At 33.3% G+C, this 14,660-nt stretch overlaps 1 protein-coding gene across 5 annotated transcripts in view; it reads right to left on the minus strand.

Moving 5' to 3' along the window:
• The window catches only part of Hectd2 (HECT domain E3 ubiquitin protein ligase 2), a 67,835-nt gene that overhangs the window by 23,618 nt on the left and 29,557 nt on the right, over positions 1-14,660 (minus strand). For 4 of the 5 annotated variants that reach the window (XR_007209895.1, XM_048338716.1, XM_048338715.1 and 1 more), the window contains exons 3-10: positions 10,722-10,860; positions 9,696-9,798; positions 8,965-9,054; positions 6,841-6,905; positions 5,789-5,834; positions 3,377-3,486; positions 1,703-1,851; positions 869-992 (exon numbers count right to left, since the gene is read on the minus strand). Coding sequence is in view for 4 of the 5 variants with exons in the window: in XM_048338716.1 (XP_048194673.1) it covers positions 869-992; positions 1,703-1,851; positions 3,377-3,486; positions 5,789-5,834; positions 6,841-6,905; positions 8,965-9,054; positions 9,696-9,798; positions 10,722-10,860 (826 nt within the window). In the remaining variant the exon portion in view is untranslated. Of the gene's footprint in view, positions 1-868; positions 993-1,702; positions 1,852-3,376; positions 3,487-5,788; positions 5,835-6,840; positions 6,906-8,964; positions 9,055-9,695; positions 9,799-10,721; positions 10,861-14,660 lie in introns of those variants that run through there. The other variant, XM_048338718.1, reaches the window with a different exon arrangement.

Consider the following 14,660-nt stretch of genomic DNA (forward strand, 5'->3'; position numbering starts at 1 on the left):
GACAGTGTCTTGGGGAAGTTTAGCAAATTTAGCAACTCATCTAGGGTTTTGAAGTTATTTTTATCTATATTGTATCTCCTAGTCTCCTTTTAGAATAAAGGCAATCTCCTAAGTGTTTCTTGGGTTAGGAATAAATTATATTTGGGATACTCTTCCTAGCTTAGCAGTAATCCAAACCAGAAGTGTGGATATAAAGTGCAGAGTATTGAAGAATTTGGTCAGGTATTGTGAAAATTAATTGTATCAAATGATCTATGGTGAGGTCTTTCTCTGTAATATCTGTTCTTTTTGCACAGTAATTAATACGAAATCACTTTTTCTTCAGAATAAGGGACAAAAGGAGTGAATGGAAGGGTATATAGTACATGTGATCAATGTGATAAATTAGGTACTGGCAAATATGGTCCCTAGGAGAAGGAAGGCTTACCATCTGTTTTATTTGGAATACAGACACACTCATTCATTTAATTTTGTCCGAAGCTGTTTTGTGCTAAAATAACAAAACATGTAAAACAGAACTGAAAATATTTACCATCTAGTGTGTCATAGAATTAACCTTTGTACTAGATGACAGAATAGAGAATAAGAAGATAGAAGAAACTGCATACTAGGATATGATCATTCCCTTCTTGAAAAGATGCTATTAACTAGAGCAAAACCAGATTAATATGTATATTCACTCAAAATGTAGCATAAAGAAAGGAAATGACTTAATAAATATAATGGTGTTTTCAAGACTGGATATCTAAATGATAGTCATTTATATGTAAGCGTATGTGTGTATATTATTTATGCAAACTTAAAAGACAGTCATTATTTTGAACAGTATTTTATTTAGGTGAACAATAGGATGCGTCTTTCATCGTACCTGTGAGAGTTTCCAAAGCTCTGCCAAGTATGATATTCTTCCATAAGATCAATATGATCCAATGTAGAATTATAGAAATCAGTATAAGGAATAAGGGGAGGATGAACCAAATTGTTTGCAGTGTCTGTAAAGATAAATTCTAACATAATGATCTTTTCCAACAAGCATATGATTCAGTCTAGTAATAAAAACATTTGAACATTTACCAGCCAGCCTCGACCTAGAAGACTATGTTTTAAAAGTTGTAACTCTAATAAGAAAGGCAATTTTAACACTGTGGTCAAAGTGCTTTTTACTTTTAAAAAACTTGTTATGGGGATCATAAGAAGAGCAAAAAGAGCATGCAGGGGCTGGGATGTAGCTCAGTGGCAAAGCGCTTGCCTAACAAGTGCAACGTCCTGGGTTCGATCCCCAGTACCAGAAAAGAAAAGAAGGGGAGCTGTGGCTCAAGTGGTAGAGTGCTAGCCTTGAGCAAAAAGAAGCCAGGGACAGTGCTCAGGCCCTGAGTTCAAACCCAGGCCTGGCAAAAAAAAAAAAAAAAGGAGCATACAGATGGCTATCTATTTATATTTTCCCCATCAGTATGTTCTCACCTAGGGGTCCTCAGTAACTAACAGAAGCTCACGTATCTCAGCAATCACTACAATGCACTTAATAGCTTTAATACAAAATATTGTTCACTAAAAGACAATTTTTCACGCTTATAAACTGTGAAATTAGCAATAAAAATTTTAAAAATACAAAATTTTCCTTCAGAGGAATCTGAGATCCTTGAGGAATGTCTCTAATATTTAATAAAAGAAAACCACAGAAGACAAAAGAGGAAAAACCTACTAAGTAAAGCCAACACTTTAGATGCTGATGGAATCCACCAGGAACACTTTGTTATAGGAGGAAATTCTTCAGGCTTTGCAGGAAACAGACGTAAAGAAATAAATTGCAGCAATCTCTCTACCAATTGTTTGAACCTCTTCTGGGATAATCTGGTAAAGATTTTGAAATCATTCCAGTCAAAACTCATTTTCTATTTTATCAATGCATTTGTTAAACATCCTATATACATAAAATTTCAGGTTATTCAATCTTACAAATTGTCTATATTGTGTTGGTAACCTTTTAAAAGATAAGAAATCCTACTATGAATACAGTTTCTTAATTAAGCAATAAGCACCAAATTATTACATGGTTAGTAATGTAGTATTTAGGGCTTCCAATAGTTAATCAATCTTCATTATTCACAGATTCTGTAGTTACAAATTTTCCAATTTTCTTAATCCTGTTTGCTTAACTTTAACTCCAAAATTAATGCTTAGCTTTCATAATCATGTGTGGACACAAAAAGAAAAAGAAAAAATTTTAGTCCCCTGACGTGCATTTCCAGATGAGATTGAACAAGGCTTTCTAGGAAGAAAGCCTCAGTTCTCATATTGCACACAACTATACTTTACACAGTCAAATAGCATGTTTTCCATATTTTTTGTTGGTGATTCTGCCATTTCAAAATGGCCCCTAATGGTTGTGATAAATTGCTGTCTACTTACTAGTATCATATTAGTAACTAAGATTACTAATACCAAACTTAAAGTTGTAAGGCTACAAAATTATTAATATCATGTAACGATTCATTACTTTTTAAACCAGTGAACTATGGGAGCTAACAGTTGTACCAAGTGAGCATAGATGACTTACATAAAAGAATAATAAGGATGTGATGCACCTTATGGAGGAAATATGTTTAATGTGAGCTCTATTCATGTATGACTTACAATATTACTGTCATGAGCTCACTGTTAGTGAATCCATAATCTACATTAAGATGTCTTTAAGCAGAAACACTAATAAAAGTTATATACTGACTGGTTAACAAAAATGTGATCAGAGGCTCTCAGGAACCTAATTCTATATTTTTCCAAGAAGTGATGGCTCACTTAGCATTTTTTAATTTAGCATTTGTGGTGACTTTGTAGACTTGTAAGTATTGTCAATAATGAGAACTGATTGTACTTAACAAAGTATTTTGGAAGTGTGTGTGTGTGTGTATGTGTGTGTGTGTGTGTGTGTGTGTGTGTATTTTTTGGCTTTGATCCACGATAGACAAAATCATGTTAATAATTCTGAGGGAAAAAAAGTTTTACTTTTACAATTTGATGTTTTTATGAGGAGGAAGTGCCAAAATGTCCCAGCGAATACAATCACCATCTTTGAGATACACAAAAAAGGCAATTATAGCAATGTGTTAAATTAAAAAATTGAAACATGAGATATTTTCAAGAGCTTGTACAGCAAAATCCTTATATTAAAAACAATTTTTAATTATACTTTATATAGTATTAAGGTATATTTTTATAATTGACTTTTGAAGCATTGCAAATTATGAGCAATGCTACGACCTTATATAAGCATTTCTAAAGACCTTTAAATATTCAAACACATTTACTAGTAAAATTATTACTACCAAATTTAAAACTGTGAGACTACAGACATTCTTAGTATTATAGAATGATTTACTTTTTAAACCAGTGAACTAGAAAATGATGGTCAGCTTCCACTAAGGTAGCTATCTGTCGTAGCAAGTGAGCATAGATGACATACGTAGATGTGTTATTAAATTGAGGATTCTGAAAAAGATATTAAAGATAATTGCGTTAAAACTGAGTTAACATATAAAAGGAAAGGTACTAAGCTTAATGAGTCAAGTGGTAAATTCAAGGAATCAAATTTAAGACTATGAAATACTTTACACAAGAATCTATTTGTTATTCAATTAGCAGACTAGGTTACACTGCACTGCCCTTGGAAAGCGTGGGCTTTGGAGTTAAGACAGTTCTGGATCAAAGGGTAGATTCTACTAGTTATTACTGTGACTCTAGGCATGTTCCTTAAACTTTTGATTCTTTTTTTTTTTTGACCAGTCCTGGGGCTTGGACTCAGGGCCTGAGCACTGTCCCTGGCTTCTTCTTGCTCAAGGCTAGCACTCTGCCACTTGAGCCACAGCGCCACTTCTGGCCATTTTCTGTATATGTGGTGCTGGGGAATCAAACCTAGGGCCTCATGTATACGAGGCAAGCACTCTTGCCACTAGGCCATATCCCCAGCCCCAAACTTTTGATTCTTAATTTCCTTACCACTTAGGTGGAAATATTACCTGTCTTAGGTGTTGTTTTTATTATTATAAAGAAAATATACGTTAAACTACCTAGCTCAGTGCCTATTCTGCCAATCACTATTATTCAATTAAACAAGAAATAAGCTGAGAAACATTTGCCACAGTTAAATAACTTAACTATCTATCTCACAAAGAATAAGGGCAGCAGTGTGGGGAGGGTGAATGGGAGGACAGCACAACATAATAGCTTGGGACAACTTATATATGTTAAAAGACATTCAAGAAGTGGTTGTAAACTGTTCATGAACTCTATACCTGTTATCACAATGTACATTCAACATTTCCTATAAAAATGGTTATCATGAAAATTCTGAAAAATATGAGAACACTATGTTTTTCGAACCTGATTTGTGGACAGGAGAATTTAAAGTTGGAGTGGCCCTACGTAATAACTATGTACAGTGATGGTGCTGGTGAAGAATAAGGTATCAAGTGGAGCTTATTAATGACTAATACAATGTTCTAAAATTTTAAGCTTCATGTTGTCATTTTTGTAGATTTTGTTTCCTCTTTCTTCCCTCCTCACTCATCTATTTCTTTTCTTACATCTCTATTTTAATTAACTTCTTGGTCATTTTTTTTCTATCTTTCCCCTTGTCTCTTGTGTCCTTTTCTTTCCTATTTCGTATTTCCTTTTATTGGGCATAATATCAATACTATAGGTATAATATTGAACTAACCATGTACTACATTATTGAACATTAATTTACCTTTGAATGAATATACACAAATAACTTTTGTAAATTGTAAAGAATAGTACATAGTATGTTACCTAAGTTAGTAACATAGTTCTTTCTTAAAAAAATAAAAAATTGTTTTAATTTAGGCCTTATTTTTCATCTATGATTCTGTTAACTGTCAAGGAAAATAATTTTGCCATTTTTGTTTTATCTTTTTCATTTTTGCTTTATAATAGAAACAAATTTTAACTTTCCACCAGAATTCTAGCATAATCATTAATAAAAAAAATATGTAGAGAAGTTTGGAACCTAGTACATGGAGAAATAAATGAAAGTTTCAGAGCCCAAAAAAACTAGTTATAAAAACAGAGGTTTGAATAGAATGAAAAAGGATATTTTTTTTACTCCCAAATACTGTGGTGTAAGAAGTTAAGAATTAAATTTTTAGGCCAGGTGTCATTAGAGGCAGAAATAGGGATCATGGCTTGAGGCTAGCCTGGGGAAAAAAATTGTAAGATTCCATCTTCATTAATGATTGGTCATCCTAGGGATATAGGGAAGCACAAGTGGAAGGATCACATTTCAGGCTGGTCTGAGCATAAAGCAAGACCCTACTTCAAAAGAAACCCAACACCAAACAACATAAAGAGAGTTGGATCTCGGTGCTGGTGACTCATGCCTGTAATCCTAGCTACTCAGGAGGCTGAGAACTGAGGGTCGTGGTTCAAAGCCAACCTGGGCAGGAAAGTCTGTGAGACTCTTATCTCCAACTAGTCAACAGAAAACCAAAAGTGGCACTGTGGCTCAAGGGGTAGAGAGCTAGCCTTGAGCTGAAGAGCTCACGGGACAGCGCCCAGGTCCAGAGTTCAAGCACCACGATTAACAAGAAAAAAAAAGTGTTGGGTGAAGTTGATTGAGTGGTGGAATGTCTATGTAACAAGTGTGAGGCCCTGAGTTCAAACTCCAGAACTGCTAGATTGTTTTAAATTTTTTAATCCAATAAATGTTTGTTATAGCATTAATAATTCTCAAAGTATCAAAAACGTTGCCAAAACTAAGTTCTTAATCTCTTACCTGTAAAAGTATAAAATATGCTCTAAGATCATCTTTACTTCGTGGGCTGAAAGAGAAATAAGCACAATCAATTACTGAAGAAATGTTTAATCTCATAGTATCCAATAAAAATGAACATAAAAATAAGCATGAAAAATATGTTTGAAATAAGTTTAAGTTAACCTGTATTATTTTTCTAAGTTATTCTGTGTATACAATAGGTTGGTTCTGAGGACACCCAGCCAGAGAGTTAACTAGGATATCTAGATATAAAATCGTAAGAAAACTATCATGACTAATTCTGAAATAGGTCAGAGTCTAGTAAATAATCAACAATTGTAGAATATTTTATTGTAGAATTTATTTTAATATGGGATACTCTACTTAATATTTAAGCATTAAAGAATGTTCACAGGTGCTTTTCTAAAGTAATAGATTATGCATGTTTGCATATCACATAATATTTTAAGTGCATCTAGTATGTTTCTAATTAAAAGAAACACTTTGGGCATTTGTGAATTTAATTTTTTTCTATATTAACTGGATTTCACATGATTGGATTTAACCAAGAACTTTTATTTTGTACCAGTACTAGGGCTTGAAATGGCTTGGGCTCTGTCTCTTACTTTTCCTCTTAAGGCAGGCATTCTACCATTTCAGGGTTTTTAGTTGTTAATTGGAGATAGTGGGATGATTTTTGGGGGGTTGGGGGGTTACAGAGTGTGAACATATATTTGCTTAAGATACTACATACTTCTAAAGCTAAATGTAATGCTCATATTATTAAACTTTAGTTGCTGACCTATATTTGTTAAAATGTGTATTTGATACAAAATATAACACATAATTTAAATGATTCATTAATTTTCAGATGCTTATCTACAGAACCTATAAGAAATCATAAACTGGATTAAGCATCTTTGTTCCAAGTGCTTTGTAATCTTTCTATGATCCCTATTAATTATTATGATTCACTTAAAATATGAGTAAGATACATACAAATATATTAAGGGTATATGAGATATGCAAGTTAATAATCTATATTTATTGGTTAAAATACTGGTTATAATTACCCTTTCCACTCTTGTAACAGACTGTTAATGGTTCCCTTCAATACTGTCTTCTGAATGTCTTGAGGCTGTAAGGAAAAGAAAATAATCAAGTTTGGTAAAATCTTTATGTGCTACCTGTATTACATATCAGTTTCAATAATTAAAAACAGACTTGATGGCTACTGACAGAATAGTATTCATTTTTCTTCTTAAAGCTCTAGGAAGCAAAAAAATGATATACAATTCCAGTGAGTATGCTCCCTAGTATGTGCACTGTACAAATGCAAAAATATGTACAGTGGTCCTTTGATGATCAACAATTACACAACTGGAAAACAATAGTTTTAATGGAAGACTCTAAGAGAAAGATTAAACTTATGTGCTGACTGCACACACAATGTGTAGTCAAAAGAACACATCACAACAGACAGTCTGACAATATTTGGTAACTTCCAAGATAGCTATGTTTCAAACCTCTTTCTAACCATTTTTTTTTAGTTTTTGGTCTTTCATGATAACATTTGAAGAGCTTAAGCTTTTTTTATTGGCTCTTTTTCTTTCATTCTATTTTCTTATGATTAGGTTTTTGGTAGACTCATAAATGATATCTCATTGCATGACATCAAGAAGCACCTTTGTCATCTGTCAATCTGGCAATTTAGTTAACTATGATAATGATTGCCTCTGTTATGGTGATCATGATATTATCATATGATTATGATAATGATTGCTTCTATGATGGTTGTACATCTCAGTTTTTAAAATTTATTTTTTATTGTTGTTTTAGAGGTAATATACAGTGGGGTTACCTTTACATATGTCAGGTGATAAATACATTTCTTTCCTTTTGCTTAGTATCAACTTTCCTCATTCTCTCTCATTCCCTTCCTCCCATCTCCACTCGAGTTGCTTGGTTCACTTTCTCAATGTCCAGTGCAGCTGATGGGCCCTGCTGCTCACATTTTCACCTTCTTTCCACTGATTCTGTGCCCCCCTTCCCTAAAGTGTGCATGTGTATACACCATACATGAGGTAAAGGATACAGAGTCATCTAAAAATGGTAAGTCAAATTAAGAAAAGGTCCTTTGTTTCCTTATCTTTGGAGTTGTTTCCAATATGTACGTTATTTTATATACATATGAAGAGATGCTTAGGTATTACAATTTGGTGCTTTTCTCCTAAGACTATCCCTTTTTGGTCTCACTGTGTGTGGGTATCTAGAATCTTCTATACTTTGTCATATTTCATTGTGTTTTGAATCTAACAACTGCATATCAGGGAGACCATGTGCTGTTTGTCTCTCTGATCTTGGCTTACCTGGCTCAACATTATTTGTTCTACCCATTTCCCTGTGAATGCCATTATTTTTTCCTTTCTAATGGCTGTGTAAAATTCCATTGTGTATAGGTACCACAGTTTTTGGATCCATTCATCTATTGTGGGGCATCTGAGTTGTTTCCATCTTTTGGCTATTGTGAATAGCACAGTAATGAACATGGAAGTCCAGGTGTCCTTGTTGTATCCTGGTTCATGATGCTCAAGATAGATGCCTAGGAGTGGAATGGCTGGATTGTAGGGAATATCTATGGTCAGTTTTTTGAGAAATTTCCAGACTGCTTGCCAGAGTGGTTGTATTAGTTTACATTCCCACCAACAGTACAGTAGGGTTCCTTTTTCTCCACATCCCTGCCAATGTAAATCTCAATTTTTAAACATTTTAATTCCTTGTATGCTCACTAGCTCACACTTTTTATTTCTTGTTTAAAATATATTTTTCAATTATCTATTTTTTATTAGCATGGATTCAAATGTTCTTATTTTTCACAATGGTTATAATTGATTGTTATTTTATCAAACAAACTGCTTTATATTTGGCCACTGGGTGAGCTGGTTCTTATGATATGCCTGTCCCATTTTCTTACTAATACACTTTACTTTCTAGAAAAGTCTTAGATTTACAGAAAACTCATGAGAAAGTACAGAGTAGTATATTTGTAATAATCAATGAGAATTTCAATTACATTAACTATAACATCATATCAGAGTTTTTAATATAGTTATGTTATAAAGTGATTTTTTACTTTTTCTTTGAAAAAAGAAGAGAAACAGAATTGTACCATTTATGTATCCATAAATAATACTTACAGTACTAAGTAAGGCATCATACACAGCATTCACAAATTTAGCATTAATCCCAGAGTCTTCAATGGTATTAAATAAAGCAGTGGCGTCTTTCTGTAAGTGTAATTGAAGAATTTACTGTAACATTTTAAGAACTATTTTTTTGGTAGTATCTGAATCACACTATTCTCTGAGAATTTTTCTATTTTGTACAAGTATTATGGAAAAAAAGAACCATTATCTAGGTGCCAGTGGCTTACACCTATAATCCTAGTGACTGAGGAGGCTGAGATCTGAGGATCATGGTTTGAAAGCTAGCCTGGGCAAAAAAGTCTGAGTGATGCTATGTCCAATTAACTAGAAAAAGAAAGAAAGAAGGAAAGGAAGAAGGAAGAAAGAAAGAAGTGAAAGGAAAGAAAGGAAGTCAGCCAGCCAGCCAGAAAACTGGGGGTGTGGCTCAAGTGGTAGAGAGCCAGCTGTGAGTGAAAAAAGAAAAATCCAGTGAGAGGCTGAGGCTCTGAGTTTAAGCCTTAAAAACTAAAAAAGTGAAGTCAATCATTAATAGCAATACAAATAAATACAATATTTAAGGTACTATTTAAGTAATATTTGTTATACATATGATTTAAAAAATCAATACATTTGTTTTTATTTAAAAACTTGTTTCATGTTGGTAATGAGATAAAGTCATATGTTTTGGAAAATGTTAGACTAATAATGAATGAAAGTTTTTTTTTTTTTAAATATATTCTTACCTTAAATGCAGTATTTAATCCTGGGAAAGAATCAAATGTTGTCAGATAAAAATCATGTACTGTTTTCCAATCCCCTGATGTCTTAACTTTTTCTACATCTTCCCTAAAATAGAAATATACATTAGCCGTATATAGAAATATTGTTCAGATAAAAGTGTCATTTATTTTACATATACATGTTATCAATTATGCATTCTGAAGTATTGAGACCAGAGAGAAAAATCGAGTTGTTAATATAAACATAGTTTACGAAAAATATAATTCTTAACTGGATTATGATGTTAATCAAGCTTCAACTTTCCCATTTACCTCTGTAAAAAAAACAAGTTTATCTTGCAAAACCATTCGGTTTAAACCAACTGAACAACTCATGGGGGGAGAGACAAAGGGGAGGAGGGGAGGTGGGAGGGGGGAATGAGGGAGGAGGTAACAAACAGTACAAGAAATGTACCCAAGGCCTAACATATGAAAATGTAACCTCTCTGTACATCACTTTGACAATAAATAAGAAAAAAATTAAAAATTAAAAAAAGAAATTCAAACATAAAAAAACACAAGTTTATTCTTGCCATGTCCTTTCTAATTGTCATTCTATTTCTTCTTCTTCATAGTCAAGCTGGAGGAGATTTTGTTTATTCTCTGTATCTCTAATTTTCTCATTCCTACTTAGTCCTTAGAGTTTTTGAGTGGTCACATAACTTTTACAGTATGTGTAAAATAGTAGTTGGATTTGTTTTTTAAAATGTCATGGTTTTATAATTTTATCATAATCTTTAATCTTTTTTTTTGCCTGTTTGGATTCATTTTTTTAGTTAGTGTTTCTTTTCTTTTGCTTGAATGTATCTAACCTTTACCTGATAGTCATACACTTGTTTTCAACTTCAACTTGAGATACATTTGTGTCTTTACTCTTGATTTTATATTAGCCTACAAGTTTGATGAATTTTTCATACAATATATTAAATAATGTAAAGCATAGAATGCAGATAGCTAAACGTCTACATAATAAAGTGAGATGAAACTTACTGAAAGTCTTTCATAGTTTTGGGCTGGATAGGAAGGAGTGGTTCTGGAAGAATTGGGGGCTTCATCTCAGATGACAATACATCAATAGAGATTCGCTGCTTTTGTCTAACATCAACGCAAATTGGTGGTAGGTCTCTCACTGTAAAGTATCAGAAAGCATTCAATGTAATTAATCATAAAACTTCAAAGTTACCAAGTGCCAGGCTCCTTCAACATGAACAGAAAGCAATTTTTTTTATTACATTCTCTTTGGGATCACAAAACAGAACATTTTATCACAGTGAAGGGCACTTACCAGCAGCAGGCTTCCCCTCACCTTGCTACGTCACTCACAGCACCTACTAAGCTGTACTTACATTAATGTGTGGATGTTAAAGTGATAGCAAAGTTTACTGAAAATATATACTTTCAATAGATTGAAAAGCAGGTAATCTCTAAAGTGAGGATCATTTAATGTGTATATTTAATAGAGTTTCTTCCCTATCTCCATTCCCTCCAAATCTACTTAGCAATCGAATTTAGTTTTTTCCCCCAACTGCCTTCTTAACATTGTCTTTCAAGAAATATTCCAGAGAGGTTCAATATTTTAGTGTTTATTAGATTTAGAATATATGCATATCATGTCCTATATAATTGTTGTATAACTATTTACCAATTTACATGAGCTTTAATTTAAAATTTTTTTTGCAGTGCTAAGGACTGAGCATACAGCTTGTACACGACAGGCATGTGCTCTACCACTAAGTTACATCTACAGCCTTGGATGAATTTATTTTTTTTAATATTTTCTAGTATGTTTGCCTTTTTGTTACATTTCATGGCCTTTAAATTGTAATATAAACAAATACATGAAAGTAACAGAAATATATGACAGCATATTATTTATTATGAGGCAATTCCATCTCTGAAATCACTACTAGCCAAGGAAGCCAGTACTAGTCAAGAAATAGAATTTTAACCAGTTTTCCCTTTGCTCTAATTACCTATAAGCTGGGAACTTACAGTACCTACTTTCATTTTAATTTCTTCCTCTCAAATTTTAATTTTTCTTCATTTCTCCTTAAATTTTAAACATTTACTTCAATCTTTTGATTCTCTTAAGGCTTTATATCTATTTATAATGTTCCTTTTATTTCAAGTATTCTAATTCTTCCCTGTAATGAAATTTCTAAATTAGGACCTAATTTGATCTTTTATTTTATTTTTTATTTTTATTTTTGCCAGTCCTGGGGCTTGGACTCAGGGCCTGAGCACTGACCCTGGCTTCTTTTTGCTAAAGGCTAGCACTCTGCCACTTGAGCCACAGAGCCACTTCTGGCCTTTTTATATATGTGTGGTGCTGAGGAATCAAACCCAGGGCTGCATGTATACGAGACAAGCACTCTACCACTAGGCCATATTCCCAGCCCATAATTTGATCTTTTAAGTGCTATTATAATTTCTTAATGTATTTTTGTAAATTTTGAAGTAGGATTTTATCTTTTTTGTGTGGACAATTTTCATTAATTGCCTATTACTTAATTCCTTATTTACTTTATTACAATATAAATTTGTATAAAACTACAGACTTTGATCACACTAGTTTTCTCTTGCTAATTTTTATTTTAAAACAGTGTTTCTAAGCTTTCAGAACCCAAACTTTTTTTTCCCCCCAGGCCTAGGGCTTGAACACAGGTCCTGGGCACTGTCCCCGAGTTCTTTTGCTCAAGGCTAGCACTCTACCCACTTGAGCCACAGCACTACTTCTGGCTTTTTCTGTTTATGTGGTACGGAGGCATCAAACCCAGGGCTTCAAGCATGCTAGGCAAGCACTCTATGACTAAACCACATTCCCAGTCCAGTTAAACTCTTTTTGTTGCTTTTATGTATAACATAAAATATTTGGTGGCTTGCTTTCTGAGATTACCAAACACTATCTCCCTCTCTCTATTTTCATCTCTATTGTTCCTGATTTGATTGTAGGCTCAGTACAGGGTCCTGGACTGAAAGACTACTAGGTAGCTTTGAGATTGCTGCATGGGATCTCCACATTCACCTGCTCTTGAGATAATTCTTTCCAGTATCAGCTTTTGTTCTAAAATCAGCTTTCTGAGCTTTGCAGTGACTTATCTGTTGCTTGAAGCTCTATGGCTCTTACCAGATAGTCGTGATGCTTCCTTCTGGCACCTCTTGTCCAGAAGCTAACAGTATGAAGAACTTACAGTTTTGGTAATTTGTCCTTTTTATCTTTTTTTTTTCAAATTTTTATTATCAAACTGATGTACAGAGAGGTTACAGTTTCATACGTTAGGCATTGGATACATTTCTTGTACTGTTTGTTACCTTGTCCCTCATACCCCCCCTCCTCCCCTTTTCCCTTCCCCCCCCTGAGGTGTTCAGTTCACTTACACCAAACAGTTTTGCAAGTATTGCTTTTGTAGTCGTTTGTCTTTTTTTACCCTGTGTCTTTCAATTTTGGGGCTGAGGATATGGCCTAGTGGCAAGAGTGCTTGCCTTGTCCTTTTTATCTTTAAGGAGTTATGTAGACATTTTATCAGCCAATTTCATTGTAAATTACTTCCATGATCTTAAATGTTATGTTCATAGTTCCTCTCCATGTTTTTATGCTGGGATTCAGAGAGATTAAAACCCAGTGCTGTTTCTCCTGCTACCTTCACAGACACCATTTGCCCTTTACCTTTTATTTTGGAAACAAAAAAATAGGTAGGATTACAGGCATGAACCACTAGTGCCCAGTATGTTATGCTTTTTTATACTTTTTATCATACATGAAGTTATTTTGTATATTGCAGCATATATGGCTTGTGTATATGGTTCTACTGACATATCTATCACTGTTAGCATCACCAACTTTCAACATGTTTAATAGTATATACCATTATCTGGTAAGGTAGCAGGTAGTAATAGAATAATATAACTACTATAGTAGTAATATATAGTACTATCTGGAAAGAGATGATGGTGGATTAGACTGGAGTGGTAGAAATAAGAAACTGTCCTGTTTATGACATAATATGAATGCAGATAATACAATATGCTGCTGGAAGATATGCTTAGAGAGGTAGAAATGCATTTCTTAAAGATAGATGCCAAAGATAATATCAACAGTTTATTTAGCCTGACCCTACTGAAATGCAGAGCACCAGCAGAGTAAGGTTTTTTCCTCTTGTGAGGGAAGAGGAATGATGAACATGTTAATGATAAGGTGATTACTAGATATGTAAGTGCAGACACTGAGTAGATAACTGAATGTATGAGTCAAGTACAGGAAAAACGTGATGGCTTAATGTATAGAAGGTAGTAACTATGGGATTAAAGAGACCCATAAGAGAGAGTAAATAGAGAAAGCAGCATGAAAACTGAATTCTGATGAGATGAAGCAATATTTATTTGAATATTTATTTCATTAATTTTCACTTATTTCATAAAGAAAACAGTAAGGGCTATAATTCCTGAGTATATAACCTTGACTTTATCACTCAGATGATGATGAACTGCTATTCTCATAGTTGCTATTTTCTTAAACTAGTAGGTCTAGCTTCAATTTTTCAAAGCTGTTTTTTTAATTAAAGAGGCTATTTATAAATTTTCTAAACCAGTGTGCTTAAATTTCTATTTTTAAGTCTATTTTTGTTGCATAATAGTTGCGAAAATGGACTTCATAATTTCTCATATGAGCAATTTATTAAAAACATTTTTATCTCTATTGTGAATTCTTGAATTTTAAAACAGCTATCTTCTATTTGACGATTACAAAGTCAGCTCTAGGAAACATAATAATTAATGGGGAAATATTAACAAGCATTCTTTTTCAGATATAACAAAATAACAGGAACAAGCCTAATATCAGCACTTTCATTCAACTATGTTCTAGAGGTTTCAGTGAGAGAGACATTTAAAAAAAGTATTAAAGACACTCAGAATTGGAAATCACAAAGA

The sequence above is a fragment of the Perognathus longimembris genome, chromosome 2 (assembly GCF_023159225.1).
Source record: "Perognathus longimembris pacificus isolate PPM17 chromosome 2, ASM2315922v1, whole genome shotgun sequence".
NCBI classification, from domain to species: Eukaryota; Metazoa; Chordata; class Mammalia; order Rodentia; family Heteromyidae; genus Perognathus; species Perognathus longimembris.